Source organism: Pogonomyrmex barbatus, unplaced genomic scaffold (genome assembly GCF_055798465.1).
Source record: "Pogonomyrmex barbatus isolate J1 unplaced genomic scaffold, ASM5579846v1 scaffold1, whole genome shotgun sequence".
In the NCBI taxonomy this organism is placed as follows: Eukaryota; Metazoa; Arthropoda; class Insecta; order Hymenoptera; family Formicidae; genus Pogonomyrmex; species Pogonomyrmex barbatus.
In genome coordinates this window covers 22,597,382-22,625,266 of record NW_028297098.1, presented here as the reverse complement: position 1 = coordinate 22,625,266, position 27,885 = coordinate 22,597,382, and the positions used below count along the sequence as shown (strand labels likewise).

General features: G+C 34.2%; 2 protein-coding genes across 7 annotated transcripts in view; one reads left to right on the top strand and one right to left on the bottom strand.

Moving 5' to 3' along the window:
• The window catches only part of LOC105431954 (uncharacterized), a 94,346-nt gene that overhangs the window by 5,757 nt on the left and 60,704 nt on the right, over nt 1-27,885 (top strand). Inside the window, exons 2-3 of one of the 2 annotated variants that reach the window (XM_089077516.1) lie at nt 1,612-1,708; nt 1,829-1,929. In XM_089077516.1, the coding sequence (XP_088933642.1) occupies nt 1,884-1,929 (46 nt within the window). In that variant the 5' untranslated portion in view covers nt 1,612-1,708; nt 1,829-1,883. The remainder of the gene's footprint in view (nt 1-1,611; nt 1,709-1,828; nt 1,930-27,885) is intronic. The other variant, XM_011646490.2, reaches the window with a different exon arrangement.
• Nucleotides 6,784-27,885, bottom strand: part of LOC105431953 (uncharacterized) — a 40,268-nt gene continuing 19,166 nt past the window's right edge. For 3 of the 5 annotated variants that reach the window (XM_089077461.1, XM_089077467.1, XM_011646489.2), the window contains 4 exons: nt 14,622-14,854; nt 9,656-12,575; nt 8,926-9,100; nt 6,784-8,394 (listed from right to left, as the gene is read on the bottom strand). In XM_089077461.1, coding sequence (XP_088933587.1) covers nt 8,143-8,394; nt 8,926-9,100; nt 9,656-12,575; nt 14,622-14,850 — 3,576 coding nt within the window. In that variant the 5' untranslated portion in view covers nt 14,851-14,854 and the 3' untranslated portion in view covers nt 6,784-8,142. Of the gene's footprint in view, nt 8,395-8,925; nt 9,101-9,655; nt 12,576-14,621; nt 14,855-15,263; nt 15,290-27,885 lie in introns of those variants that run through there. The other 2 variants (XM_025219568.2, XM_089077477.1) reach the window with 2 other exon arrangements.

Genomic DNA, 27,885 nt, shown 5'->3' with positions numbered 1-27,885 from the left:
ATAGAGAAAGAGAGAGAATCACGCGTCTCCGTTTTATATTATTAACAGAGTCGTTCTTCGCCGATGGCACGTGACCAGCATGATACCTAGTTATACGTGCAATGAGTATTTCCTTCCGGATGCATTGTGAAGTTGAGATATTCTGCACTTTGTTAACGATCTTTTTGCCAGTGTCTAAATCACTGAAAAATGCTGTTGGAGATTATTATGGCAGCAAACTATTTCTAATATGTTTCGAATGATTGAAAATTATAGATTTTATCAATCATTATGACTATTATAAGCGATATACTTTTTTAATAAATTAGACATTATTAATCTAGTATAAAATAACATTGCTGTTGCGACAATTTAAAAAAAGATTTCTCAGCGTCGCTAGTATATGTATATTTCAGAGCGCCAGCAGTGCATCACGCCACAGTGATGCATGCGTAAATTCGATCCGGCCTGGTACAAGAGACGGTGCCACAAAGGCTTGTGAAATTCAAAATTGCGAACGAGAGATTCTCTTTCTCTCTCCCCTTATCTCCCCCTTGGCATGTAATATCGTACTCGTGAGTGGATATCGGATTTACATTGGGCTTTAAACTGAAGTTACAGACGCGGTCGAGAGGGTTGCCTATATCGCATTTACGAGAACCCGATTGTTCAAAAAGCAGCACCTTTCTATGAAAATAATTAGCATATTCATAACGAATAAATTACGTCGACAAATAATAGCGAGCGATAACTATAACCGTTTTATCTATATTCTTGAGTCGTGTTCCCAGCGCGATAAATCCTATCCGGGAGATATGCGTAAGGAGACACGTTTATTGGACACGTTTAATGACGCGCGATAAATCTTCATTCTGCGAAATGTGACATTATTGGCTTTTTCCAATGGTAGATAGCTAAATGATTCCCTTCAAGCCATTGGTGTGTCGTTACGTCATGAGATTACGCGTACCATCATTGATTAACTATACATATAATTTGAATCATGAAGAGATAATATTATGAAAAAAAACGATTTTATCTGTTCAATTTATAATAATAATGTATAATATCTTAATAATTATCAGAAAAAAAATTTCTGTTAGTTAATAATATTAATTACATTAGTCAATATCTTCCTTTTTCAAATACAGTTTTATAAAATTTAAATGTAAAAATAATGCAAATTTGACCATTTTTATTATAAGTATTTACTAATAAAATACTATAAAATATTAAATATTAAATATTAATTATTAAATATAAGTATTTACTAATAATTTATGTCTTCTATTACATGTATAAACTTTCATTTGTTGTAATATATTTTCTAAAAATTAGTCAATTGTTAAAATATGAAAATCAACACTTATTGAAAAATGTTAAATAATTACTTGCAAATTAAATTTTTTAATTAACTTTAATTAACTTGAATAAATATATGTTGACACATCAAATGTTTTAAAATAATACTCGAACCACAAATATTATTTTATTCATTCATCAACCGCGTTGACGATTTACGATCGACTAAATATAAACAATAAACATGTGTACACAAGTTTTTTCGTAATCGCAAAAAATGATTGTAATTTCATATCGTGCAGTCGGAATCTCGTTTATCTTTTGCGACAGGTTTTATGTACCAGTGCGGAAAACAGGGACCATATTTACACGGGGAAATAAAAGGAATTGTGTGACTGATGGCACATACAGCTAGACATTCGTATATGTATTCGTACACATATATATATATATATATATATATATATATATATATATATACCAATTTTACGTACACAGAAAATGAATGTAGCAAAATAACAAAATATTTTGCAATTGGATTTTCCAGGTAGGACCGAAGAAACGAGTATCTTATCCTGAAGGGAGCAGCGGGAGACGGAAATATGGGAAAAGGGGACAAGAGAGGCGTCGCGCAGCGCAGTGATGGTGGTGAGTCTGTTCCATCAACAGTTTTAAGTGTGGATGAATAACAAGAGAAATATAAAATAATAATGCATGCCAAAGAAACAAAATATTTTTTATCAATGTCTATCATTCAAAATCATTAGTAACTAATAATATAGTTCAAATCTTTTTATCGATTAGATAAAATATGATAATAACACGTGAAATTTTAAAAGAAATTTTAAAAAAGTTGTTTACATTTCTGCATTATTTGAAAAATTGAAATAAAAATATCTAAGAAAATATTTATACTTGTAAGACTTTTAGATAAGAAAAGAAAAATAGAGGATATGTGTTACAATTTACATATATATATTCGCTACTTTTCTTGTGAGTGGAATATCTATTATCGTAAGATATAGAGTTCTATCGCAAAATTCAGATTTACGCAGTGAGATTAAAAGCGACCAATTTCCTTGCTTTTTCACTTTTAAAATCATTTGCTCCGTTGCCTATTTCCGGACACATTTTGCGACACACCCCGGTTCACGTTCGAAATCGCGATCAAAGGAACCCCACAAACTGGAAAACGCTGTCACGCACGTAGAACAACCAGAGAACATTTTGCCTGTCGATCGAGCCAGGCAAAAGGTGACATTGGACGATCGGAATTTCAATACGCGAATATCGCGTCTCGTACGTTATCGATGTTATCTCGGGAAGGGAATAGCACGTGTTTCGCGCATATTACTAACTGTGTAGCGGAGGAATTGAATTGAAGAAGAAACAGGGCGGAGAGACCACGCTGCGTATATTTGCGCTCCAACCTAACCCTTATTTTCCACATTCTCGATACGACTGCCATGTCGTCGCTGCGTTACCTGTCGGTTGTTTGCTCGTACATTGTTGCGTATTTGCGATTACTCGCGTAAGAGATACCTCGATACCGCGCGAGAATACTTGCCCTCTCGACTGTGCACACACTCGCAACATTGTTGCATCCCGGATTTTGGTGCAGTCATGCAGTTTCCACTTCAAAGCTGTTTGTCCCTCAATTTTACACGTAAGCCCTTTGTTGGAAAATTTTTTCAAAATGAAACATAAAAATATTACATAATGTAATATAAATAATCGTAATTGATACCTTCTCCTGAATGGCATAACATAAGAGATGCATAATTAATTGCATTGTATATTACCGACGATTAACTAATTGCAAAGAGTAAAAAGTAATAATAAATACAAATAAAAATTCGAACGTTTAAATAGTTTTCGCAAAAGAAAAATCAGTTATTAAGTTTGACAACTATATAAATTAATTGCGAAGTTACAAAGTTACTTATTAAGCTTGTTATGTCTAAATAGCAATAAGTCATACTTCAAATACTTATATACAATACTTCAGTCATGTGAATAGTCACAGATGCACATATTCGCGAACAATGATGCATGGCTGATTTCGGCACAGTTTTACATGCAAGAGAATCTGGAACATTTTCCAGCACCGCTCTCTATTCAATTTTGCTCGTATTCCACGGAAGAGAAGGGTGAAGACAATGATGCATGTCTCTGCATCCATAAGTACGATGATAACATTCGCAGAAGCAAAGTTCTGACGTTGACTCAAGACATATTAATCGAAGTCAAGTTAGTAATATCTTATTAGCACAAATATTTCACTATATTTTAAATCAATTAACTATATAAATTAATAACAATTAATTGAAATATATGAAACATATTAATGTTCATTTTCCATAATGTAAAAAAAAAAAATCACAAATTTAACTGGGCGCTTCTAAAGGCGATCGATAAAATTCCAATCGGAAACATAGGACGACCAAGAAAACCGTTCGAAAATTCGACACGTTGGGGGACTCTTTTAGATGAACAATACGAATGATTCAACAAAAGCAACATGCCGACACAAAGGTGGCACGTGCATACGATGGATGGACCGTTTGTCACTACAAGTGCACGGTTTTCCGGTGCAGAGAGCATCGCGCGAGTTATCTATTTGCGCGCGGATGCATCAGATCGACGACAGAACGTGTGCTCGCTTGTTGTCCGCCAAGTTGAGACAAGAGGATGAGAGATGAGGTCGTAAGAGAGAGAAAAAGAAATAAAAAGCTTTTTCACGCCGGAAGTCTTGTTTCACTCTTTGGAAAACTGTTGCATTTACGTAACTCAATTCGTCGTTAGATTAGCGAAAAATAGCATATTTTTCAATCGCAAGTGAAGTTAATTTTATACAATATCTACATCTTTTTTATATTTAATTTATTAATATATTTTTTTATATTTTTTCATATTTTAATTTTATATTTTTGATGTTGTAGTTGAGTGAATATGATGTATATTATTTTATTGAATTTGCAACGATGAAATATCTCTAAATAATTCAAGCGCTTTGCAATTGTAATTGTAATTGTAATTGTAATTTCATGCAGTAATATGAAAAAGATAAAAAGATCCTTGCGAGTCAAAGATATTATAAATCCTTTTGACAAAAATTTGATTGACGAAAACTATCTTTAACGGAAACATGACGAATCGCATTATATCGAGACGAATCGAGTTTTATGAGTTATATTATCTCGTTGGGTTGCACAAAGTAAACCGAGAGTCGGGAAAAAAGGTAGGCGAATCGCGAAAAGATATAAAAGTAAGACACACGGAAAAGTGCATTTCAGATATATGTCGAGATAGACATGCTGAGGAGACGATATCTTTGGGGATGATCCTTGAGGATGTTGGATGCGCATCTGTCGTCGACATGCTATCGACAGACGACTCCGTCGACAGTCTGTTGTTAAGGGTTTATATATACGTGCCAGGAAACTTCAAAGAAGATTTCTCTCTATCTCGCGTCAGATAATCTGTGCGGTGTATCACTGACAAGTTGTTATAATGTATCATAACATATTGCAAAATAACATTCATTTTTAACATGACACTTCGTATCTTTATTTATTACATTCGATATAGTTCTTACTTATCTCGTAAAAATATCTATATTATTCATTAACCATTGATAGTTCATATCTGTTTCCTTTCGTTTCTCCTTTCCATTGAATATTACCTATCGAATTGTCGTTTTTCGATTAGTAGTGTTATAAAATCCATATACTCTACGTGTGTGTAAAAGATATGGAAAGATAATAGAGCGTACCGGAAACATTATGAGAGTGAAAATTTATTTTTGTTAAAAAGATAACTTGGAAATGTCGTGTATTCCAAAAATTGTTTCAGTATGCATAATACGATAATACAATGGAAAACAAATTTTAGAATGCGAAAGAAAATTGAACGTTGTTACAGTATCATATCGTCATACGTTACGTATTGCTACAGAAATTATCGTTTTTTTATTACTTGAATATTAATGAAGGAAGTATAATAAGTAGAAGAAAGAGCAAACTGTACGTAGACAATACTCGTTTGCCTTGACCGCGTTGCTCAATGATTAGATGCGCCATCGTGATTAACATAATTCGCGTGCGACTGCTAAAAGAAGAGTGCACGGCTATTATGTAACTTTTAGAATCCAAACTATTTTTACTTTTATTTACATTTAAATAATTTAAATTTCTATTTTAATAAGATATTTCGAATTTATTTCTATTTCTTAAAAGTGCAAGCCTATAAATGAACATGTTACAACACTTACATTTATTGGAATATATTGTTTCGTTTTTTTTTTTTTTTTTTTTTTTTTTTTTTTTTTTTTTTTTTAATGGAGTTCGACCGAACGCGTAAAAATGATTGTTAAAGTTGTTTGACAAACACGCGCTCGGATGGAAAGTGACGTTTCCAATTTTCGTCGGAGTAATTTTGTACCGAATGCATTGGCGATTGCAACTAGCGCGACACGCAGTGCATTACACAAAGTGGTTTCCCGCATCAATAGTCGATTATTTGCTTTTGCCTTACTATGTTGAGACGCGAGGGATGCGAGGAGGCACCTTCGATGTCACAATGCGATTGATTGAACAAGAAAACGTTTGCAAGCTCTTAACCGTTGAATGGCTCGTTATCGGTCACGGTGAGAAAAAACAAGAAAAAAGAAGTCACGAAAAAGGATGATGATGGTGCAGATAAATGTAAGCGGTCAGAAGTTTGTTGCCGAATCTTGTAAGTAATTATTGTAAACGCGCAAGTCATTAGTAAGAAACTTTTTAGAACTAAGCAAAACTTGCTTTTATAATTCGGAACTTTCAATTTCTATCTTTTAATATCAATAAAAAATATTTTTATAATCCTTCGAGAAATTTGCATGTATATGTAAGTGATTGAGTGCCTATATATACATATAATATACACTTTTTTTTGCAACAATTGCGATTATTATTTTTTTCATGACATGTATGAATTCTATAATTTTTAATATCAAATTTTATTAATTGATTGATATTAAAATTTTCTTAAAACAGAAAAATTAGAATTTAATAAATATAAATATAAAAAAATATATCAATATATATCTTTATTTTCAACTTAAATTTCATCTATATGTATATTTTCTTTTTTCAACCAATTTTTTGAAATTTAACTTAATCTGGGAGAAATTATAATTCTACAAATATTTCGAATTATGAATTTTAAATTTAATTTATTAATTTATCAATATTTTAATAATTTCAATAGTTCAATAATTTATGTAATATATTTCTTGTCACAACGTTGAGCATCAATGAAGGATAATAATTATTTTAAAAGAAATGAAAAAATGCGTGTGTCATGTGTTTTTTTTATTTCTTTTAAAATAGTTGACGTTTCCTATGCAATCCGAAAAGACATGCTGACATGTCAATGTCACAGCGAGTTATTGCGAATTAATCAGGTTTTACACACGTAACGAAATTTGATCGTTACGTGAAGCGAAAACGCGGACAGGTGTTTTGGGTTATACAAGTAGAGATAACTTTATTGCTTTTTCTATGTATGTTACATAAATATTTGTCGAATTACAGCACATTAGAGCCTACCTCCTATATCACATGGGAAAGCTGCGAAAATACAACTCATCTCGGCTACATACAAAAGATTTACAATAGTTTTCGCACGCTGTGTTTGCACATGCAAACGTGATGACGAAATGTGTCATAGATTTTCCGTGTCTTTTTTTTTTATAATATATACGTAACTTTACATAACTTCACACACGCGAGGCATTACGATCATTGTTGACTACCGATCAATATTAAAATCTAATTGGTTATTAATTTACAAATTTTTGATATTAAAACAAATACTGTTTACTATACTTTAAAAGCTCAAACTTTTTAAATTTAAACTTTCATAAACTATCATTAATTACTAGTTATATTATATATAGGTCTGTCTACTGCACACTATCATTGAAATAAGCGGATAGAAAAATATCATTTTAATTCATGATTATTATAAAGTAATATATATATATATATATATATATATATATATATATATAAAATCTTCATTATGTAATGATGTATGATGTTATTATGATGACAATATATCAAAGGTAATGTAAGGTAATGTAATGTAAGAGTTTCATGTTTAATTTGTTAATTATTTTTACTGTTAATTTAAATTCTCTTTCTCCAAAATATGATTTTATATATTTTTATTTTTTTTTTGTTGAAAGAAGAGAAAATTTTACAAATATTAGGAAACAAATAACTGTATTGCTGGATGTAAAAAGTTCATGCATTTTTAAATTTAAAATAGTTTTATATTTTTCTATTTCCTCTTTGTAATATTTATAAATGTTTTCAAAATATTTATATTTTATATTTATATTAAATATAAAATACTATATATAAAGTACATATACATTTTAAAAATTACATAAAAAACATTATTATTAATATTTTAACGTATATTTTAATATTATTAATTTTATATTATAAAAATACTGGATTTTAATAAACTAAAATGTTTTTATTTTATGATAATGTCTTGCTTAATCTCAATTTATTAAAAATTTGAATTATTAAAACTATCATTGATATTGCGATCAACAAACAATATCAAAATCTTTCGTTCTGTAAATATCTAAGTCTACTTACTGAGCTCTTCTATCCAGCGACACAAATATTTGTACAGAGCCAGCAGAAGTCACACATGCACAAATTGATTCGAAGTACAGTAACTCAAAACTTTTCATGAGACCTTTCGTTGGTGTCAAAGAGAGCCTTTTCCTTTTTTTTTTTCTCTGATTGTATTCGTCTCTCGAAGGAGGATGAAAAGCGAATTCTGTGATGTTATTTAGTTTTATGCACTGGCATAGAACTTCATGACTTCTGCTCGAGCAGCGTCCGCAACAGGACCTCTGCACGGATCAGGATCCCAATTAATCCCAGGACAGCCCAACGATTCGAAACACTTTACGAGGCGGTTGTTATTGGACGAACAACAATGAACAACTGCCCAAACACATGGACTAGGAGACTGGACGGGCGGTCTTGGAGTCGCAGGGGCGGGAAATTGTGCCACTTGTATGCCCTCGCGATGCGGATTGATTCCCTAGAAATAATTTGTTGGATTTTAATTTATTTTAAGTTTATTTCAATTGTTACTTATGATTATGTTACTGATAATAAAAATATCCAGATATAATTTATAAGAAACATAAAAAAAGATATATTTATCATGTATACATAATGAAATATACAACACCATTATCTTGTTATATTTAATACATACATATCTTTTTATTTCCATTATTTTTTCTAAAATGTCATTGTTACTTTCGGAGACATTTGCAAAAAAATATTGCAAGAAAACTTTAAAGAGAGACGCAACGGTGCTGCTCAGCGCCCGGTCAATTAAGCGGAACAAAGCGGGGTGGGTCGGAGGTTCGTTGAGGTCGAAGGGGCACGAATTCGCCGCAACTTCCTCCGTGATTTAATGAAGCGCGCTTTGGTTCGGTAGCACGAGACAATCGGCGGCCACGAGATCGGATTCGCTGGTGAATAAACCGCCGGTGGACAGCCGAATCGGGTTCACGCGATCGAAGTGTGGTGAAGTGTTTTGACAAACAAATGGAGGACTCACCGTGAAATCGATCTCGTTGTCGAAGCCGCCCCTCGATAACACTGGCGGTGAGACGCGCGACGTCGGTGAGGAATCAGGACGGACTATTATTCTTGCGCTCACTGGCAGAGAGTTTAGTCTGGTTAGTTCCTGTCGTCTCCACTGATCAGTCTCCTTGTGTACGTCCTCCCTCATTCTACGGTAGAAATAGGGTTGTGTTTATTGGATGGTCCAAATGAGTAACTCTCGCCTTAATGATACGCTCAAGATGTTTCCTTAATTAAAGTTGCGATGTTCACAAAATCTGACACACGCACACACACACACACATATATATATATATATATATATATATCTCACGTAACTATGTAAAATTTTATACCATTAAAGAAAATATCTTAAATCATATCGAAATTTATTATATAAAATAAAAAGTATCATATCTTTTAAAATCCAAGAAGTAATTATATAATACATATAATATGATATAACCCTCGAAGTCTGTCACAACTTTTAATCTTATAATCTAAAATAAATTTGTGAAGTGAATAAATAATTTGTATCCGTTAACTTTATCGCGTAATATTGTATATTGATATATTAGAAAGTTACGTAAAAAGTTTCTAATGATAACACAATATTAGTAAAACAAAATAAACGAGCATAGCACGGATCAAATAAAGTTTGTTGGTATCGCGCCAAGCGAAACTACTCCATTTCTGCAAAGTGTTGCGCCCCAAGGATCACTTACCTGTTTTCTACCTGCCATCGTTTCTCGGATTCCAATCTTTGCCTTTTGCGTTCTTCCACTATTCGCCGAGTCTCGGCTTGCGACAAAATATTCGGCTGGCTATCTTGCCGCCTTCTGTACTCCGCCAAAAGACGAGGATCCTGATAGTAGATCGGCCTCGTGGCTTCCGGCTGTCTTGTTCTTCCAATTTCGTTCCTGGATCGTTCTCTTAGCATCTCCTGCCTCCTTTTCTCAGCTTGTAACTTCGCTGCCTCCAGCCGTTTCCTATCCTCCTCGTACCTCCTGGATTGCTCCCTCCTCGCTTCCTCCTCCCGCTTAGCCGCCTCCTTTCGTATCCGTTCCTCCCGTAACCGTCTCTCTTCCTCCTCCCTCTGTTGCCTAGCGAGTTCCTTCCGTCGCTCTTCCGCTTCGTACCTCTGCCGCCTCTCCTCTTCCAACCTTCTCGCCGTCTCCTGCTGTCTTCGTCTGACTTCCTCTAGCGAGCTTCGCGGATCGATATACGTAGGCGCCCATGGCCCGTGGTGTCTCCTCGTTCCTGGATCAGGATATTTGTCACGACGCCTAGCTTCCTCGATTAGTCTCCGTTCCTCGAACCAGTTACGACCGGCCATAGTCGATTGATTGTTCCTTGATGGTACATTCACTGGCTGATTCCTTCTAATGTAGTCCTGTAATTTTCTCTCTTCTTCCTGTCTCTTACGTTGCTCCTCCACTCGTCGGCGGTACTCTTCATCATTTCTATTCGCGTTTATCCGCGGATCTCGGTTCTCCTCGGGTCGATAGCGTCGTCTTTCTTCTTCCGATTTTTGATCGGCATGACTGACATTGATGGGTTGATTCCGCGCGATATATTCCCGCAGCTTCTGTTCCTGCTGTCTTTTCTCTTCTTGATGTCGTCTTTCTTCATCTCGATCATATTGTCTGATATCGTTCGGATAACTGACTGGATGTCTCGTATACATTAAATTCGATGGCGGCTCCTGTCGCCTTCTTTCGTCTTCTTTCTCTTGTCTCCTCTTCTCTGACCATTGTCTACGATGATCTTCTAATCTTCTTCTTTCATCTTCTGAAATATTTCTCATTGAATCTTCTTGACGTCGTCGTTCCTCCTCTTCCTTTCTTCTTTGCATTTCTTGTTGTAATCTGTTTTGTTCCCATCTCCTTATTTCTTCTTCTTTTAACCTTCTTTGTCGTTCTTCTTCCTGTCTCTTCATTTCTTCGCCGTAAGGTCTTCGTTTTTTGTCTTCGTCGTATATAGATGTTCTAAAGCCTGATCTCCTCGAGTTTTCTTCCTGCCACTTGCTCTGCGATCCTCTTCTTATTTCTTCTTCTTGTCGTCTTCGTCCTTCTTGTTCTCGTCTTCTCCATTCATCCTCGTTTCTTCTGGTCATTTCCTGCGTTTGATTACGCGCCGCTTCCTGCCTTCGTCGTTCTTCCATCTGTCGTCGTCGCATCTCTTCAACATCTACGCTATGAGGTGTTGAAATGTGATCTATTCTCCTACGATACTCCTCATATTGTCTTCTCCGCATCTCATCTCTTCTCCTTTCCTCTTCCTCTTCCCATCTGTTTGGCGTTCTTCGATTAGCCTGTTGCATTCGTCGCAGTCGTTCCTCCTCTTCTCTTCGTTTTTGTTCAAGTAGTTCCTCGTATTCTCGTCTGATACTATCGGTATCAGTATTTAATTTATGATTTTGGTCATGTCTCCTAGATGTATTTTGATGATATCGCATCTCGTGCTGCCTGCGACGTTCATTCACGGTCTGCAATTCGTCGCTGGACACGACACCTTCATCCTCACCAAAGCCCCATTCGATCAATCGCTTTGTGCGCTTCTGCTCACTTTTGCCATCCGCAAATTCCTTGGTATTTGCCTCGGGAAGCCACAGCAATCGTCGACTTCTGATGATGGTACCATCATCATCATCATCATCCGATGCAACGGCTTCTCGTTTTGCTTTAGCCTCCTCATTTTTTATTTTAAAATCTATCAGAGGCTTCTTGTGCGACTCCTCCTGGTCAGGTTTGAATTCGCTAGAATTCATTAAAGTGGACTTACCCAAATCTCCTCGTATTGGTAATTTCTCCGGTCGCCTGAACTCGTCCAAGTGCTCTGAATTAAGATACGTGGCATCCATATCGCCCCTCTTCGGCTTATCTTGTTTTGTGGTAGTCTCTAATTTCTTAAGTTTTAGCAACTCATCCATCTCTTCGTATTCTTCATATGATAGAACATCGTCGAGCTCTAGTGATATCGGCGTCACGAACGTGTCTAGCAACACGAACGGCGGCACCTCGCCCTTCTTGTCGGGCGTATCTATCGATCTTTTTGCCTTGTGGGACGACGGCGACGCTTCGAGACCCTCGCATCCAACCTGTAGCTCTGGCACGCCGCCGACACCGAAGGCGTCTCTGTTGACCGAAGGAGTCTCAGTTCGTTGTTCTTCGAAAAAGTTCGATTGCCTATGATTAATGTTCGCACTTGTCGTTGTCGACTTAATCTCCATTGTCTTTATCTTTGAATTCAGGTGGTCTGTCTTTTTCGGAGCTTTGCTTTTATTCCTTGACGGTAAATTTGTGGAGGGCGTGGTTGCGGTCAGTAGAGCCTTCTCTTTGGACAGGTCTAGCTTGTATATTTCCATCGACCCCGGGCCTTGATCCTGGAACGTGTCGTCCGCCACAAAGGGATCGTCCAAAAGATCTGAAGGAGGCACTACCGCCTCACGCGAAAGCGTTTCCGGCATCTCGTAGCCGTAATCGACTTTGTCAGCCGCGAATTCCGCGTCAGCGATATTCAGCAACCACCTCTGCCAAACTGAAAAGGGATAGACTCGCTTTGACGAGATATTGTCCTTCAGAATGCTATTAAACGGAAAAATTCGCTTGGTAAACTCAGCATCATTAGATAGAGCTTCTGATTCTGTAAAAAGTAATCAAGACATTTTTCTTTAATGAGATATTTTGAAAAATGCAGTTGTTATATCTTGAAATTGTAAATTTAATAATTTTAATTTGTTGTGTTTGTGTATATTTGAAATTATTTATAATAATTTAAGATTATTTTTAAACTTCTAAAGTAGTTATGTTTTTAAAAATGTTTTTATAAACTTTATATGAAGGTTTTCCATACTATATTTAATAATACTATTTAAATATTATCATTTCAATATGTTATGAAATCAATTATTTCGAAAACAAATTATTTTCGAAATTAATCTAAAAATGTTACTTTGAACTTAATTGCATATGAGGATCTTTTTTATACCTGCGACGCAAATCTTGAGAATCTTGAGAATCTTTTTTATATCTGCGACGCAAATCTTATTAACATATAAATAATTATATATATTTAATTTTAAACTTGACTTTTAGATATAATTAATTTCATATACATATATATATCTTTAATATGTGATATATCTTTAATATGTAATTTTTTAAGTATTACGGATATCTTATACGACGTAAAACTTTTTTAAGGTATATGCAAAGCGAGTAATTGCTGTGCATAAGAAGTTACAAACTTCACAGCTCAGAATTTCAAAATGACTTAATTCGATGTGTATTCAAGAAAATTGCAACTTGAAATCAGATGCTATTGAATAAAATTTCAATTATAAATTAGATATACTACAAATTATTATTGAATAAAATTTCAATTATAAATTAGATATACTACAGAAAATTTATTCTATTTTCGCACACATTAACTAGCTCAAAACGTTGGTTTAATTTAGATTTAATCTACGACTGAGATTTTTCAAAAGATATTTAATAATGGTTTCATATGTGGCTGTATATACTATTATATATATTATATAAACTAATGTAGCTGCATACTATAGTGACGTGAGTAATGCTTGGCGCCTATTTATTTCCCAAAATTCTTGCGTACATTATAAAGACACAAGTTTGTGTGTGTGTGTGTGTGTGTGTGTGTGTGTGTGTGTGTGTGTGTGTGTGTGTGTGTGTGTGTGTGTGTGTGTGTGTGTGTGTGTGTACATATTGCTTGAAAAATATAAATCTTCCATTATTCTCCTAAGCAGCCTTTAGTTTCATATTTTTTTTTATACTAACAAGAATGTGGAAGAAAAATTTAATAATATTTAGGTATATTTAAGTTTTAAAGTTATTTTAGTGGCGTAAAATATTCTGTGCATTTTTTAAAATATTCTTTTAATTTTGAAAATTAATTAGAAACATGCAACGTTTCTTTGAAATTACCTCTACGTTTAAAAACGCAATATGTATTTTAATAATGGAAATGTTCAAATTTTTTATATATAAAATTTATATATAAAAATACGCATTTTAATTTTTAATAACTATTTTCAACGCGAGAGGAAGAAATAAATATAACAATATTTGAGATTGAATACATGCTGAAAATTCGAGCTTTTAATCGTAGTAGTATTCGTTCGATATTAGAATTGCATGAAGACAACGACCAAGGAAACCTTGATTAATCAGAAAGTCCGGGCGAACGGATTTCCACTGGTTAGACCCAGCGACGCGTTTCGTCGCGACGCGTTTATTCCGTCTCTATTAGACGGCACGACAGAATTAAATCGCTGATGTAACAAGAGCCAGTGAGAATAGAGTACTGTATATCTACGTAATAAATATATTAAAATGCTGAATGTAAAATAGGTATAACAAGAAAATAAACAAATAAGTTATAATTAGCAAAAAATTATATTTAGCATTTACAAAAAGAGGAAGAGTTGTAAATAAATTATTTCTATAAAATAAACATTTAAATACGTGAGTTATAATATTATATATTCAGATATTTGATTGTATAAGGAGAGGGAAAGAATCGGGAAAATTTATACTAAGCTTTTCCTGATGTATTTTCCTCAAAATGACAATATCATATTTGATATCAACCCTTGAATTGACAGCGGGACATAGTACGGCTCTTTATTTTGCTCAGCTTGACATAGTATTGCAAAGTCTGACATACCCTCAGCGGAGATCGACCTTTGCGAGTCGATCTTAAGGTCGACCGGTTGATCCTCGGCCAGATCGTGATCCCTCCAGTCTTTAGTCTGGTCCCGTTGAATCCCAACGTAGCGGCGCGGAGACGCGGGGGAGTATTGATCGTGGGAGAGGTGGAGGGTGACTGCTCCTCCTACCAGAACCGCCAGCGTCAGCCAGACCGTGGCCAGAGCCACTGTCACCCGTGGTTGCATCCTTCTGCAATCAAACGGGTGCTCCCTCGTTATTCCACCTCAGTCGAGCTCTTTACGGCATTCTGACTTACTTCACTTGCGTTACGCTGGAATCCTTAATCTTTTAATCCTTTAATACTGAGTTTGAGTTCCCCGTATTTCTTTATTCCAGTTCTTTAGATAAGATTCTTTGTCATAAAATTATAACGATAAGAGAAAAGTGAATGAACGGCGAAGCACATAAATGTATTATTATTATTATAAACTGTGGTGCGATATTAAAGGTTACAATAAAAGCACACAAAGGATATTCTGATATTTTAATGTCGTAGAATAGTCTTTCTTATTCACACGTGAGTTCTTCTGTGCAAAACGATTTTTTTTTTTTTTTTTTCGTAAAATAAGCTGCAATTTAAAACAAATTTTCGGCTTACCTATACATCATTCAAACCCAAGCATGCAAACCAACGCGCTCCAAGTAGTACCACTCTCGGAATATACCAGCGAAGAATAACGTATTCACTGTAACAACCATCTAGCACGCGAATCTTCTTACGCCCAAAAGGAAAAACCACCTTGGCTCTCTGACTTTGAATTTCAGACAACCGGCTCTCGTCACCCCGTCTATGAGCTACTCCACGGCATCTTTCAAAGGACCGATCCGTCGCTTTGCCGGGAAAGATGAAAGCAGGCACAAGGCAACTTGTCTGCCTATCGTGCAGCTCTCGAACTACACTTGAAGTAGCCCGCTTCTCTCTCTCTCTCTCTCTCTCTCTCTCTCTCTCTCTCTCTCTCTCTCTCTCTGATTTCTAGATCTAACTCTTTCTACACACGGATCTACCGCCACTTTGCGAATGACACTTGAAGCGCGCCTCTCTCTCTCTCTCTCTCTCTCTCTCTCTCTCTCTCTCTCTCTCTCTCAGCGAAGCGAGAAAACGAACAAGAGATAGAGAAAGGTCGATATCAACGGCGAATCAAGTGATCTTGACACACTGCCCGCGTCAGGTCGAAGTGGCTAAACTTAATACCGTGGCGAAGGAGAAGGCGAGGAAGGCCGCTCGTAGAATTAACTTTCGTGTATGCATGACGCGCCAATTGACTTCCGCCAACTACGTTTGCAGAACGAGAATTATAGTTCTCTCTGTTTCCCTTTTTCTCTCTCCCTTTGCTTCTTTCCGTTAATCCGTCGACTGAAGTTTACCGAAGGACCGTGTTTCGGTAATTTCGACCAAATGCCAATAGCAAAATGCAAATCATTCCTCGACATGCAAAACGTCACGTAACTCTAAAGAATAACAGGATTTCAGAATATTCAAGGAAAATATGTTGCATAGTTTGATTTTAGCAACAATGATTTGAATTTATATGCGGAAAATAAATTCTTGATGGGAATTCTAGGATGGAGATTTAAAAACTTCTATTAACTTCTATTAATAATGATATAATTTTAAGTTATATATAAAAGTCCATATGTAAAAAAATTTGACTAGAATTAAATTTTGTATTGTTTATTAAATATTTATGTTAAAAAACTATCAGATAAAATTGAAAAAAATAAATCTGCTATTAAACATCATGACATCTCAACATCTTAAAATCTAAAAAATTCAATAAAAAATTAGAAGTGACATTTTGAGAAAAATTATATATAATAATTTATGACGACGATCTTAATTTACGTTATATTAATATTTCTTACTTTCATTCGAACGATGATAATCTTTTAGAAAAATCTTTTTATAATGACATACTGATTATAATGAGAGATCTAGATTTTGTCATTGCAGTCAGTAAACCAGCGCAAGTTATTCTTAGCTACTTATTTAGCGTCCAAAGGAAGCGCGGTTGATTAGACCCTCTATAGTAGACTCGATATATCCATATCATCATTAAGTCAATTAGAGCAATCAGATTTCTTTTCTTCTATTTGACGGACCTTATGCCACGGCTTATTACTAGAATAACATATATTTTCTTTGGTTATGCGACCTAGATTGCAATACCATTACGAATTGACCCACGACTTAATTCTATTTTTTCCTGGAATTCATATTTTAGTGATACAGAGATTAAGCCAATTTGAGTGAGAGAAATGCGATTTCAAGCAAGAACGAAAGAATAATACATTCTCGAGCACGCGAATGGGAAAATATCTCGGTGAATGAGGATTTATTAGTTGCCGCAAACAAATACATACGAATTAACGATGGAATGTATTATTCGTGGCGATGGAGTGAGATATAATCGTAATATCTTATCGAGCGATACATCATAATTTTTTTCGATAATGATTGAACAAGAATAATAACCTGCTGACAATCGGCAAATGTATAATTACAGGGGAATATATATTGAAAGACATTATCACCGGCTATAATACGGTCGAGAATTATGTTTGTATCAAGTGTCTCTAATTGCTGGATATTACAACATAATGCTTGATTGCGCAAATAGAAGAGTGATTAATTAGTAATGAACCTGTAATTAAATAGTCGCAAACTCGTGTTCGGGGCGAAACTCTACCTTGTAAACTACAATTACGTTTAGCACGAAACGAGATACATGGTGCAGTTCTGCCAAAGTACTTCATTCACTTGCATGCATATTCATGCCTACCGATACCGATCTATCTACTCCTCTGTATATTTAAAAAACAAATATCTTCCAAACATCGCAAGAAAAATCCTAATATCGAAAGATAAAAGATATTTTTAAGATTTTTATCCATTATTTTGCTCAATATCATTAAACTATCATTGATATATTATATTGTATTGATTGTTGAATTTTATGAATTATTGTTGTGTTAATAATGATGTAAAGAATTAATATTCTAACATAATAAAATATAGCATTTAAAATTGTACAGATCCGTAGGTATCACAGCCATATTTAGCGCCAAATACGGAACATAAATACCTATTGAAGCGGCAATTAATTTATTTCTTCAAGAAAATAGGCTTGTCATGTTCTTGCGCGGGATCTTCGATTATAGGAATGCCCGCGGCATCGCGCGAACTTAATTGCACGAATTCGTCGTAGACAAGGCGGATTAAAGTTCTGCCAATAGTCCGCAGAGTTTCATTTCTCTTTTCCGCTATCTGATTCTCTATCTCACCGTCTCTTTTCAATTCATTTTGCATTTTACTCGGGGCAAACGGCGGGACCAAACTTTCCTTTCACATCTAACTTCTAGTAGAAAATTGTTATAGTCGTCTCTCTTATTATAAATGCGGTCGAGACACATCGAGGCACGATCCCGAAAGTGGTAAACGTACACGTCCGGAAAATATGACTTTCAACGCATATCACAATAATTTTCTACAAATCCGATTAATAGATTTAATTTAACAAGATGTGGAAATGCAAAACGAAAACAAATATTGAAGAAATTCCTCGTTTTTTTTTATATAATATTTTCTTCTTCATTCTTATATTCTTATGTTTTCTTCTTTATATTTGTAATATGGAAATTAATTGCATTACATTGTAAATCCTTCAATATCATTATCTATAATTTTATTTTATTGTACTTATGTAATTTATGTAATTATAAAATATCTCAGAGATCTCAGAGATTTAAAAAAGTATTTTTTTCTGTATTTTCTTAATGAAAGAGAAATAAATCTTACATTAAGTAATCTTACATTAAGTAAGATTGTTATTTGAATGAAATCATATCAATTTATCATTTTCAATGATAAATTAAATAATTATGCATTTTAAATGAATCATAATTATCTTCTTCACTATTTTTATTAATAAAGAATCATTTTCATGTAAAAGATCTATAATATGTAATAATATTATTATCAAAATTCTGAAGAATTCGTGAATAAAGTAGTTTACAATACACTTGGAGGAATATGTGAATGCAATTGTTCATTATACGCTCGGAATATTCTATAATTCTGGTTGAAACATTTGTCGATTTATTTGTGAATATCTCGGAGTCGAATTGTCGAATTTTCAACGTTGATTTTACCAAATCGTGAGCAGTTCGTGCGAGGCGCAGCCCAGAAATCGTGGGAAAAATGGTCGTTCGGGGATTTGGACTGGCGCGCACGACGAGACAATTGCGGCACAGTTTATTATGCGGCACGCGAGATCGGATTAAGATCGCGTTCAGTATTCGACGCGAACGCGTGCATAGATCGATCGTTCGATCGCTGATAATAACGCAACGCGACATGCTGGATAGAGAGCACTAAAACGGCCGCTAAAAACGACTGTACGGTATATCTACAGTCTGCGCTATCGATCTGCACTGCTTTCGGCCTGACTTTTTGCAGATAACGTATTGAAATATTGGAGTTTTACGCGAGTCTCCGATATACGTACTCGTGCGAATACGATGTACATCCGCGCGAGACAAACGCGATTTTTTTTTTTTTCTATTAAATTCGATTCGATGTGTATTTTTATCACGCGCAATGATAAATTTTCTCGCCGTGAATGATTGACCATCGACACTTTAATGGCGGTCGTTATGTTTCCTGCTACGAGAAAGATGCATAATGTATCGAAAGCAAGCATTAGTGTTGCATTATATAGCGTATAAGATGACTCGGTATCGCGGAATATTTTAAGGACTGAATACGTGAAGCTGAAGAGCATCTTTTTCCGGAATAGAATTTTTATGAAAAATAGAATTATGGAAATATGTGGCTCTATTACCTGTGCAATTCTAGAAAATATCTAGAAAAATATTTACCTGTTAGGAATTAATATTTAATATTAATGCTCTACTGCTGAGGTGGCTCGGAACAGTACGACAACTAGAGTCGTTCGTCGAGCAATCTCTTCATCGAGGGGCTCTTTTCTCGGTGGAGTCAAGAAAAGCGGCATTAGCATATTAAAGTGTGCCGCACAGTACGGGAGCGTTGCTGGCCAGAAGGTTAATTGCGACTTAATAGGCGGCCCGCTTTTCAGCATTACAACCGTTATTCAACGTTACCGCGCGCGAATTCCTTAATGCGGAATGCGAGATGCCGCGCGATGATTTATTTCTACGGACGATTCACGCTTATAAGTGCATAAATAACATCGATGCGCGCATCGCAAAACGAAGAGTTTTCTCCTCTCTCACCGTTTTCATCACGTTGATGTATAAGTATAAACCCCAGTATAAACTCACGTGTTGTTTGTATAATTGAACTACGAAGTCGGCAAATATTGCATAGGAGTAAAAAAAAGGGGGGGGGGAAATAAAAATCTTGGGAAAATATGGAGCATCAGAAAGTAGCATTGCTGGAATTATAATACGATGGAATTGTCTAGTTTCGATCTGCGCTCGTGAAAATAGCACAAATAGCGAGTTGTTCGAAAAGATGTATAGCGACGGTAACAAATATTCCGAAAGCAATTTGCATTTTTTTCCTTCCTGAAGAAAATTTAATCCACGGTTTATTGTAGATTGCTGAGAGCTCACTCTCTTTCTCTCTCTCTCTCTCTCTCTCTCTCTCTCTCTCTCTCTCTCTCTCTCTCTCTCTCTCTCATTCGCTTACATTCTTTTGCTTCCTCGCTTAAACACTCTGACAGTACCCACTTAAGAAGATCGAATATTTTTTAAATACTTAATTTCACAGACTTTTATTACAGTTTTTACAGATTTATTAGAGTTTTATTTTAGGTAACAGCTTTTTAACTAATTTTGATTGTAATTTTGACTAATTTTGATTGTAATTTTGATAATTCTTTGTTCTCTATAAGTTCTAACAATTCAGAAGACCACCTTTGCCATGTAATTTCGTCGCGTAACGAGGCGATTATCCACAAAACAGCCAATAACCATAGTTCGCATGCAACTTTAATTGTTATTACAACGCAATGTCATAATTGGATGACGTTGGCAACTCACGAATAACTCGATTGAAATACGGATATACTTTCGTAATTACCAGACTCTCTCATTCCGGCGCTAATCCATTTCCTTCGCATGTAACAGCCTGGAAACACCAATTGCAAATTATTTCCTGATCTAAATGTACCTGCTCCGTACCGTCGATGAAAATCGATCGTGTCAATCCTTTTTTACTAAGAAATTATTTAAAATATCTTTTTAAGGAGGAAAAAGATAAAATATATAATCATTTCGTGATATACTTTATGTTCAACTAGACAATGATACATATCTAAATTTTTTCCGTTACAAAAAAAATTACACGATTAAATTTTTAACGATTTATCGGACAATTGAACTCGTACAGATTACATTATGTATCATCATTGATCGGCTAGCGCTCGCTAATTAAGGCTAATTAAAACGACAATCAAGCAAAAAGTATCACCTAATTAACGTGAACGCCCGCATTGCCGCTGATCAGCGGGCTCATCACACCGCTAAATGCGATCACTTATTAATGCCGAGTGATTTGTATTGGACTATACTAACGAGAGCGCCAAGAAGAATAATGATCTCATTTGTCTGATAATGTAATTGTGAAAATCTCCAGACAAATAAAGAATCGCGTTCCATCATCAATTACATTTTCTTCACGTCCCAAAATGTTATCCAATCCGCACTCTGCCGGATTAATCTTAATTCAAATCCCTCTTTGTATCATCGAGAGGGAGAATCAAGAAAAGATACGAAAAACATGAGTTATTTTAATATTAATGTTTCAGATATTAATATAGATTCTCCAGTTATTAAAATATTGAAATGTTAAAATGTGAAAATTGTGTAAAAACATATAGTAGATCTTTTTACAGTATACACAGTGCTTGTAATAAAGCGACTTGACCTCATATAAAAGTTGATGATTGAAAACGGAACGAGTGTATTTTGTGAGAAATTGCCTCGGTGCTTCTCTTGATTTTAATATTTGCCATTACTTCTCTCACAAATCTCGCGGGAAAAGATTGTCCTTGCGGGATACAATACAATAAAATAATTTAAAATCACGATGGTTTGCTTAAACGTTGACATAACTGAGTATCTATTGGAGCTTCACTATTTTTGTTTTCAAACGGCTATTCTGCAGACGACACCTTAATTCTAGTTAAACTAATCTAGTTAAACTATCAGTAAATTGCATGGAAAATAGAAGGGATGCGCCGAGAGAGAGAGAGAGAGAGAGAGAGAGAGAGAGAGAGAGAGAGAGAGAGAGAGAGAGAAGAGAGGGAGAGCAATCTGGATACGCCTGATGAGATTCTATTCTTATCCCGCAGGAAGTTATATTAAACGTCAATAATGCTTCTGTCATTAGGTCTATTATCCTCTTAAGCATTATATATTACGACGGATTTGCACATTGTGATTCCCTCGGGCAAATCGATTCATGACACCACTCATTAAAATTCTTCATATTCTTGCTAATTACTTTTTTTCATAATATTTTCTCTCTTTCCGCCATAGTAGATAGTAAAATTGGATATATATATATATATATATATATATATATATATATATAAAACTTACATTTGTAATTAAGCAGCATACTCCGTGAACGAGAGCTCTTTCATGATAGAATAATTAAAAACTTGATATATTTTTTTCATAAATATTAAAACAGAATCGGTTTGAATCCGATTTAAAAACATAGGAAAATCGTATAAGAATCTCCGGACCCTGGAAAGATAATTCCGAAGTTAAATCCGTATTTTACGATACGATTCGAGTGGTAAGGCGAATGTGGGGCAAAGGTTACTCGTGGCTGATGCGAGCCTTGCAGCCATGGCCACGGGCAGAAATTTACGGCGAGATTATAAATTAACACAACATTAGTATCGGGAGCTGGCAGGCAGCTGTGTTATCTCTTCGAGTCGAGTGTCGAGCGGCGTTATCACGTTAGTCGCGAGCGAGCGAGCAAAATAATTAGAGTACCCCGTATATAAATGGTACGTAGAGCCTATTTCGAACTAACCGGATAACACCCCCCCCCCTAGGCATTAATTGCCGTCGCCGCCGATGCTGCCGGTGGATGTCTTCTCTTGAAGTGCGACATGTGATGTCTCTTACGATGAAATCGACAATGACTTGCGACTTCTACGCGCTCCAATCATGATCCAATCATGATCATGATTTTCTCGTCTCGAATCTCTTCTTTAGAGGAAGATGCATTCATATATTAATAAATTTCAAAGTTGCATTACAATATCCTTCGTTTGTATTTAATTCTAAATTTAATTCTATTTGATCACTTCACGCTTTTTCTTCTTCACTTCAAAATTTTATTCTCTATCTCCAACTGTTTTAATGTAGATTTACAAAATACACAAACATTTAAATATTTATTTTATGATTACATGCTTTTAATTTTTTAAATACATTTTCTTAAATATTTATTTTATAACCATATGTTTTTATTTTTATTTAATAAATTTTATCTAACGAATTTTTATCTAACGAATTCTTCAAAACTGAAGGTAAAACATTGGGTGTATTGGGTGTATTGGATTTACAAAATGACAAAAGATTTTGATATATAATAAACATCAAATTTTATTAACAAAAAAACTGACTTTAAAAATAATGATTCTGTTCAATTTTCTTTTTTCTCTTATATGCAAATTTTAATTTAAAAATTCTCAAATATTAATTTTATATCGTGTTATATTTTTAATTATCTGAATTGATTTTCTATAACTTGTATAAAGAAATTTATACAAATCGTATGCAAAAGTTCAATTAATCGTGCGGTAAGATTAAAGAAAACTGCATGCTAATGGCAAGTGCAATAGGTTTTTCACAATGTAATCTTTATCATGCTCTTTAAAAATTCCCCGTTGGATAGAAAGTATCGTTTGTTTTCAGAGGACTCCACTTTTTCTCATGACGAAGTAAGGTGCGCCGCTCTATATTCGTTATCAATGGCTAATTGCTTTAATCGCTAATTACTTTCTTCAATATGCGATAAGGTTGGATGCTCTTCGCTATCGTAAACCGGTGCTGCGAATTAGAACGCGCAGTTAAGTGCCTCGATCAATCGTATACATACAGGTAATTTGTATTGCTATGTATATTATTAATGAAAATAACTGAAAATAAAATAGACGAGTTATCAGAGCCAAGAAGAAATAATATCGTTCCGCTAAAGAACTTCGCTGATACATTATACATAAATATACCTGTAACGGTAAAATTATTTACTGTTCGCACTTGCTGAAACATAATTGTAATTATTGGAAGCCGTAGAAAATGGACAAAGTTAATTGTTAAATGTAAATGAAAAATACTATTGAAGTTTTTGATGTTGCGATAAATGAAATAAAATATGAGCTTAATAAGAATACAGAGAAAATAAATAAAAGAGAATAAAATATATTGTGAAAATAAAATTTATTTTTATTTGATAACTGTCAAATATAAATATTGTATATTAAATAAATTTATAAAAAGTGCTCTTGTTGTAATTGATTGAAACTAGTCAGAAATTGTTATTGTTAATATACGATATTGATGTTTCAATATAAATGGTAAGATAGTTTGCATATACATGCAAATATTACTCATACAGCTTCAATTAATTAATTTTATTATGTAAGATATGCGATCCTTGATATTTCTCGACTTTTTACTAGTATTAGGATAATAATAATTTTGTTTAATTATTATTTTTTTTTGTTGATTTTTTTCGATATTCTGGAAAATTGAATTAATTGATACTACGGAAAAAGAAGAGCCGTTATATTTAAAAGAATAGTTGTTACATTTGCTAAATATTTTAATCAAATTAAATAATTTTTTTGAATATAAATTATTTACTTTTTATTTTATTAATTTTTTGAAGTTGTTTTACCATATTTAAAAAGCATAATAATAAATTTCGAAGAGTTTTGAAATTCCAATGCACATTCAGAAAGTATGTTTCGTTAAGATTCTCGTCGACATTGTTCTATTCGTATTTGCAAAAGTACGTTACTATTTCGCGAAAAGCTCGAAGATTTTTACGAAGCGATGTAAGATAGTATTGAAATCGGATTCGCGAATCACCTTGCCGGCTCGCCGAAAGAATTCATTCGCCCGCATAACGTATAATGCGGCTACATTCCCATTAGATTACACGGATTCCGCTGCTTCAGAACGCTTGAGCTACCAACACGTCACGATCCTTCCGATGATTTCAAATTCTGCAGCAGAAGAGCGAAAACTTAAAGCCACAGCGGAGATGTATGCGCGATGAGATATGGTTGCCGTACGAATAGCCGTCATTCTTATTCCTGAATTTCCTCGATTTGGAAATCTTTATTCTCCCAAAACAAACGGCGCGGTCTAGATTAATCTTTAAAATATTAAATTATTACACAAAGTAAGAAAAAATTAAATATACCTCCGAGTAAATATTTAATTTATTTAAATTAGCATTGTAATTAAAACATGTCTTTATAATTTGTTAGAAATCATTTATTTGAAGTGATTAAATTTAAAAAATCGCAGTTTAAAAAGGTAATTGCAGATATTTATTATTATAGAAAAATATCATGGTATTTTCATTTACGACAAAATTTACTTAACGATTTTTAAAATGCGATTTAATTTTTTTAGTATTTTAAGATGTAGAAATCTATGATATTAAGCCAATTCATTTTTTGCTTCATCTAGTTGGGATTTGCTCGGCCGTAACACATAGGTTAATCGTTCGCGAGCAATTAGAGGGAATTGCACGATCAAAATGATGATGTCCAAGGAAGTTCATGGTCAAGTCGAACATTAATACCACTGCAATCAAGATCATTTAAATGTTTATCAGCACGTGCGTACTCGTCGTATACCGTTAATAATTGTGATATATGTACGTGCTTGTTAAAGATTCGTGCTTAAATCACAGGCATGTATTGCTGCCATCAGTAAATTATCCTTGATTCGTTGGAATTAATGACCACACATTGTGTACGTCTCGACACGCAGGACTGTTCCATGAACCATTCGTAAATGTCAAGAGCTCGAATTTTATAGGTCAACAAGAATCGAGAATATTGCGTAAGAACGTTATAAATATATTTGACTTTTGAAGAAGTGACATAACATCAATTAACATCAATTTTTATCCAGAAAGAGAATCAGATACAATCTTTGAAAATATTAAGGAAAAAAGACAAATCATCTATATTTTTAGAGATTAACAAATTGTAAACTTAATTATCATACTGTATATATAAAATACATTTCAACATTAAACATTATTTATTTAATAGATTTTTTATTCGATGACGAAGAATTAGCCCGAACTGCTTCTATAAGTCTATAAGCCGCTGGAATAATTTACTAAATATAATCTCATGGAATACTTGCTTTCTCTATATAGTTCGCACGCATTAATAACGGAGTTACAATCCGGTTAAATGTGTTAATTAAGAGCGCGGAAAACTTAGATAAGTCTGTAAGGAGGGCCGTGCGGAACTTCAAATTAGCTCGTTATCCATGTAGTGAGTTCTAAACGAAAAACATCTTAATCCACGGTCATTACGTAAATAAAATGTAGCTTTCCCGAGAAAATAACATTTTACTTGCTTTTCCGCAACACATATTTTTTCATATTTTTAAATAAAATGTACGTAATTTAATATAAGATCAATAAATACATAACACTAATTTAAAAATAAATATTTAAATTATATTACACATGTAATCTTAAGAAATAATTTAAAGAAATTCTCATTCAAATTTTATTATCATTATCGTTATCACCCATCTCGTTGTCACATCTTGTCGACATTTTATTTCTTTCGACTAAACTGTTCCTTCATTTAACTTGATAAGGAATTTGGATGTTGCAAACAAGATCATTTTGATGCGTTGCTAGGCATTGTATTGAGACGAGGTAGCAAGTAAAACTTGATGTAACTGGATTCTCCTGGGAAATTGTCGAAACTGTATATCGACAACTGGCATCGTCTAGCATGAATCGTTTCTGTTATTCGACTTCGTGACAGCAGAAATGGGATAGCATTGGAATAGCGGGTCACCAAATATATCGTGCTAACAATGTCGCGAGCGATCCACGATAGTTATCGTTATTGCGTGTCATTTTGCCAGGTCACGCGCGTTTAGCACCGCTTTGCACGCGAATTGCGCGTTTTTACCGTAACGAGACTTTTCCTAATGGCGTTTAAGAAGGAAAAACTCATCTACGAAAATCGCTTAGTCGCTCCGACTTCGTAATTACATTTAGCGGGCGCGCGTTCATGCAACGTCAACATTCACTTTATGAGTATTAATAGGTAAGACACACAGGTGCTTTAGAGGTTCTCTTAGTAATAAATTCTCGGAAACTAAATTGGGATCGATTTTGCTGACAAAATTTTTTGTAATGAGAAATATAACTTTCTTTTCACTTTAATTTATACTTAATCATATCCTTTTACTTTTACGGAAAGTAATTTCCTGTAAGTAACGAGATATAAATCTTTCCATTAAGTGAAGGCGTATTTCTTCGAACCTGCATAGACAAACAAAAATTGATAATGTGCTGAAATTTCTATGTCTGTCTTGGGTATTTCCAGCGAGAGACTGCTATGCGTTTTTAGCAAATTATGTAAATTTTTATATTCATTCGCACGTGACAAAGTAATGGGTTGCACGGAGACTCATGAATACATCCGTTTGGTACACTGTGTTCAACTATGGCTTAATTTTTACAGTCGCATTGCCGTTTGCAAGCTACATTTATTACGGTGTTGTAAACAAAATTTTACAACTACTATGAGAATTGCAGCAACACATGGTTTATCTTCTCTTTCAGAGAAAGAGAGAGAAAGAAGGTGTGAAGCGAGAAAAAGTATGTAATACAAATTTATAATGCAAGCGAGTGACGTGATATTTTCTTTTGTGTGCACTTTTAATTTAGGGAAAATGAAGGATAACGTTGCCAAGTAACGAGAAATTTAGTTAAATTTCAGAAAGAATGAAAGCAGAGAAAAATAAAGAATTAGCGCAATAAAATCTTATTTATATTTTATATGAAGTGTAATATTTAATGGCAACGTAAATTTCATAAGAATTATAAGAAGAATAGATATTTATATATTTGTATGTAAATATTTAATTTTTTTACAGTTTTAAAAGGAATATTGTTTATTTTTTTCACGTTTTGCATTTATAATTAACAATTA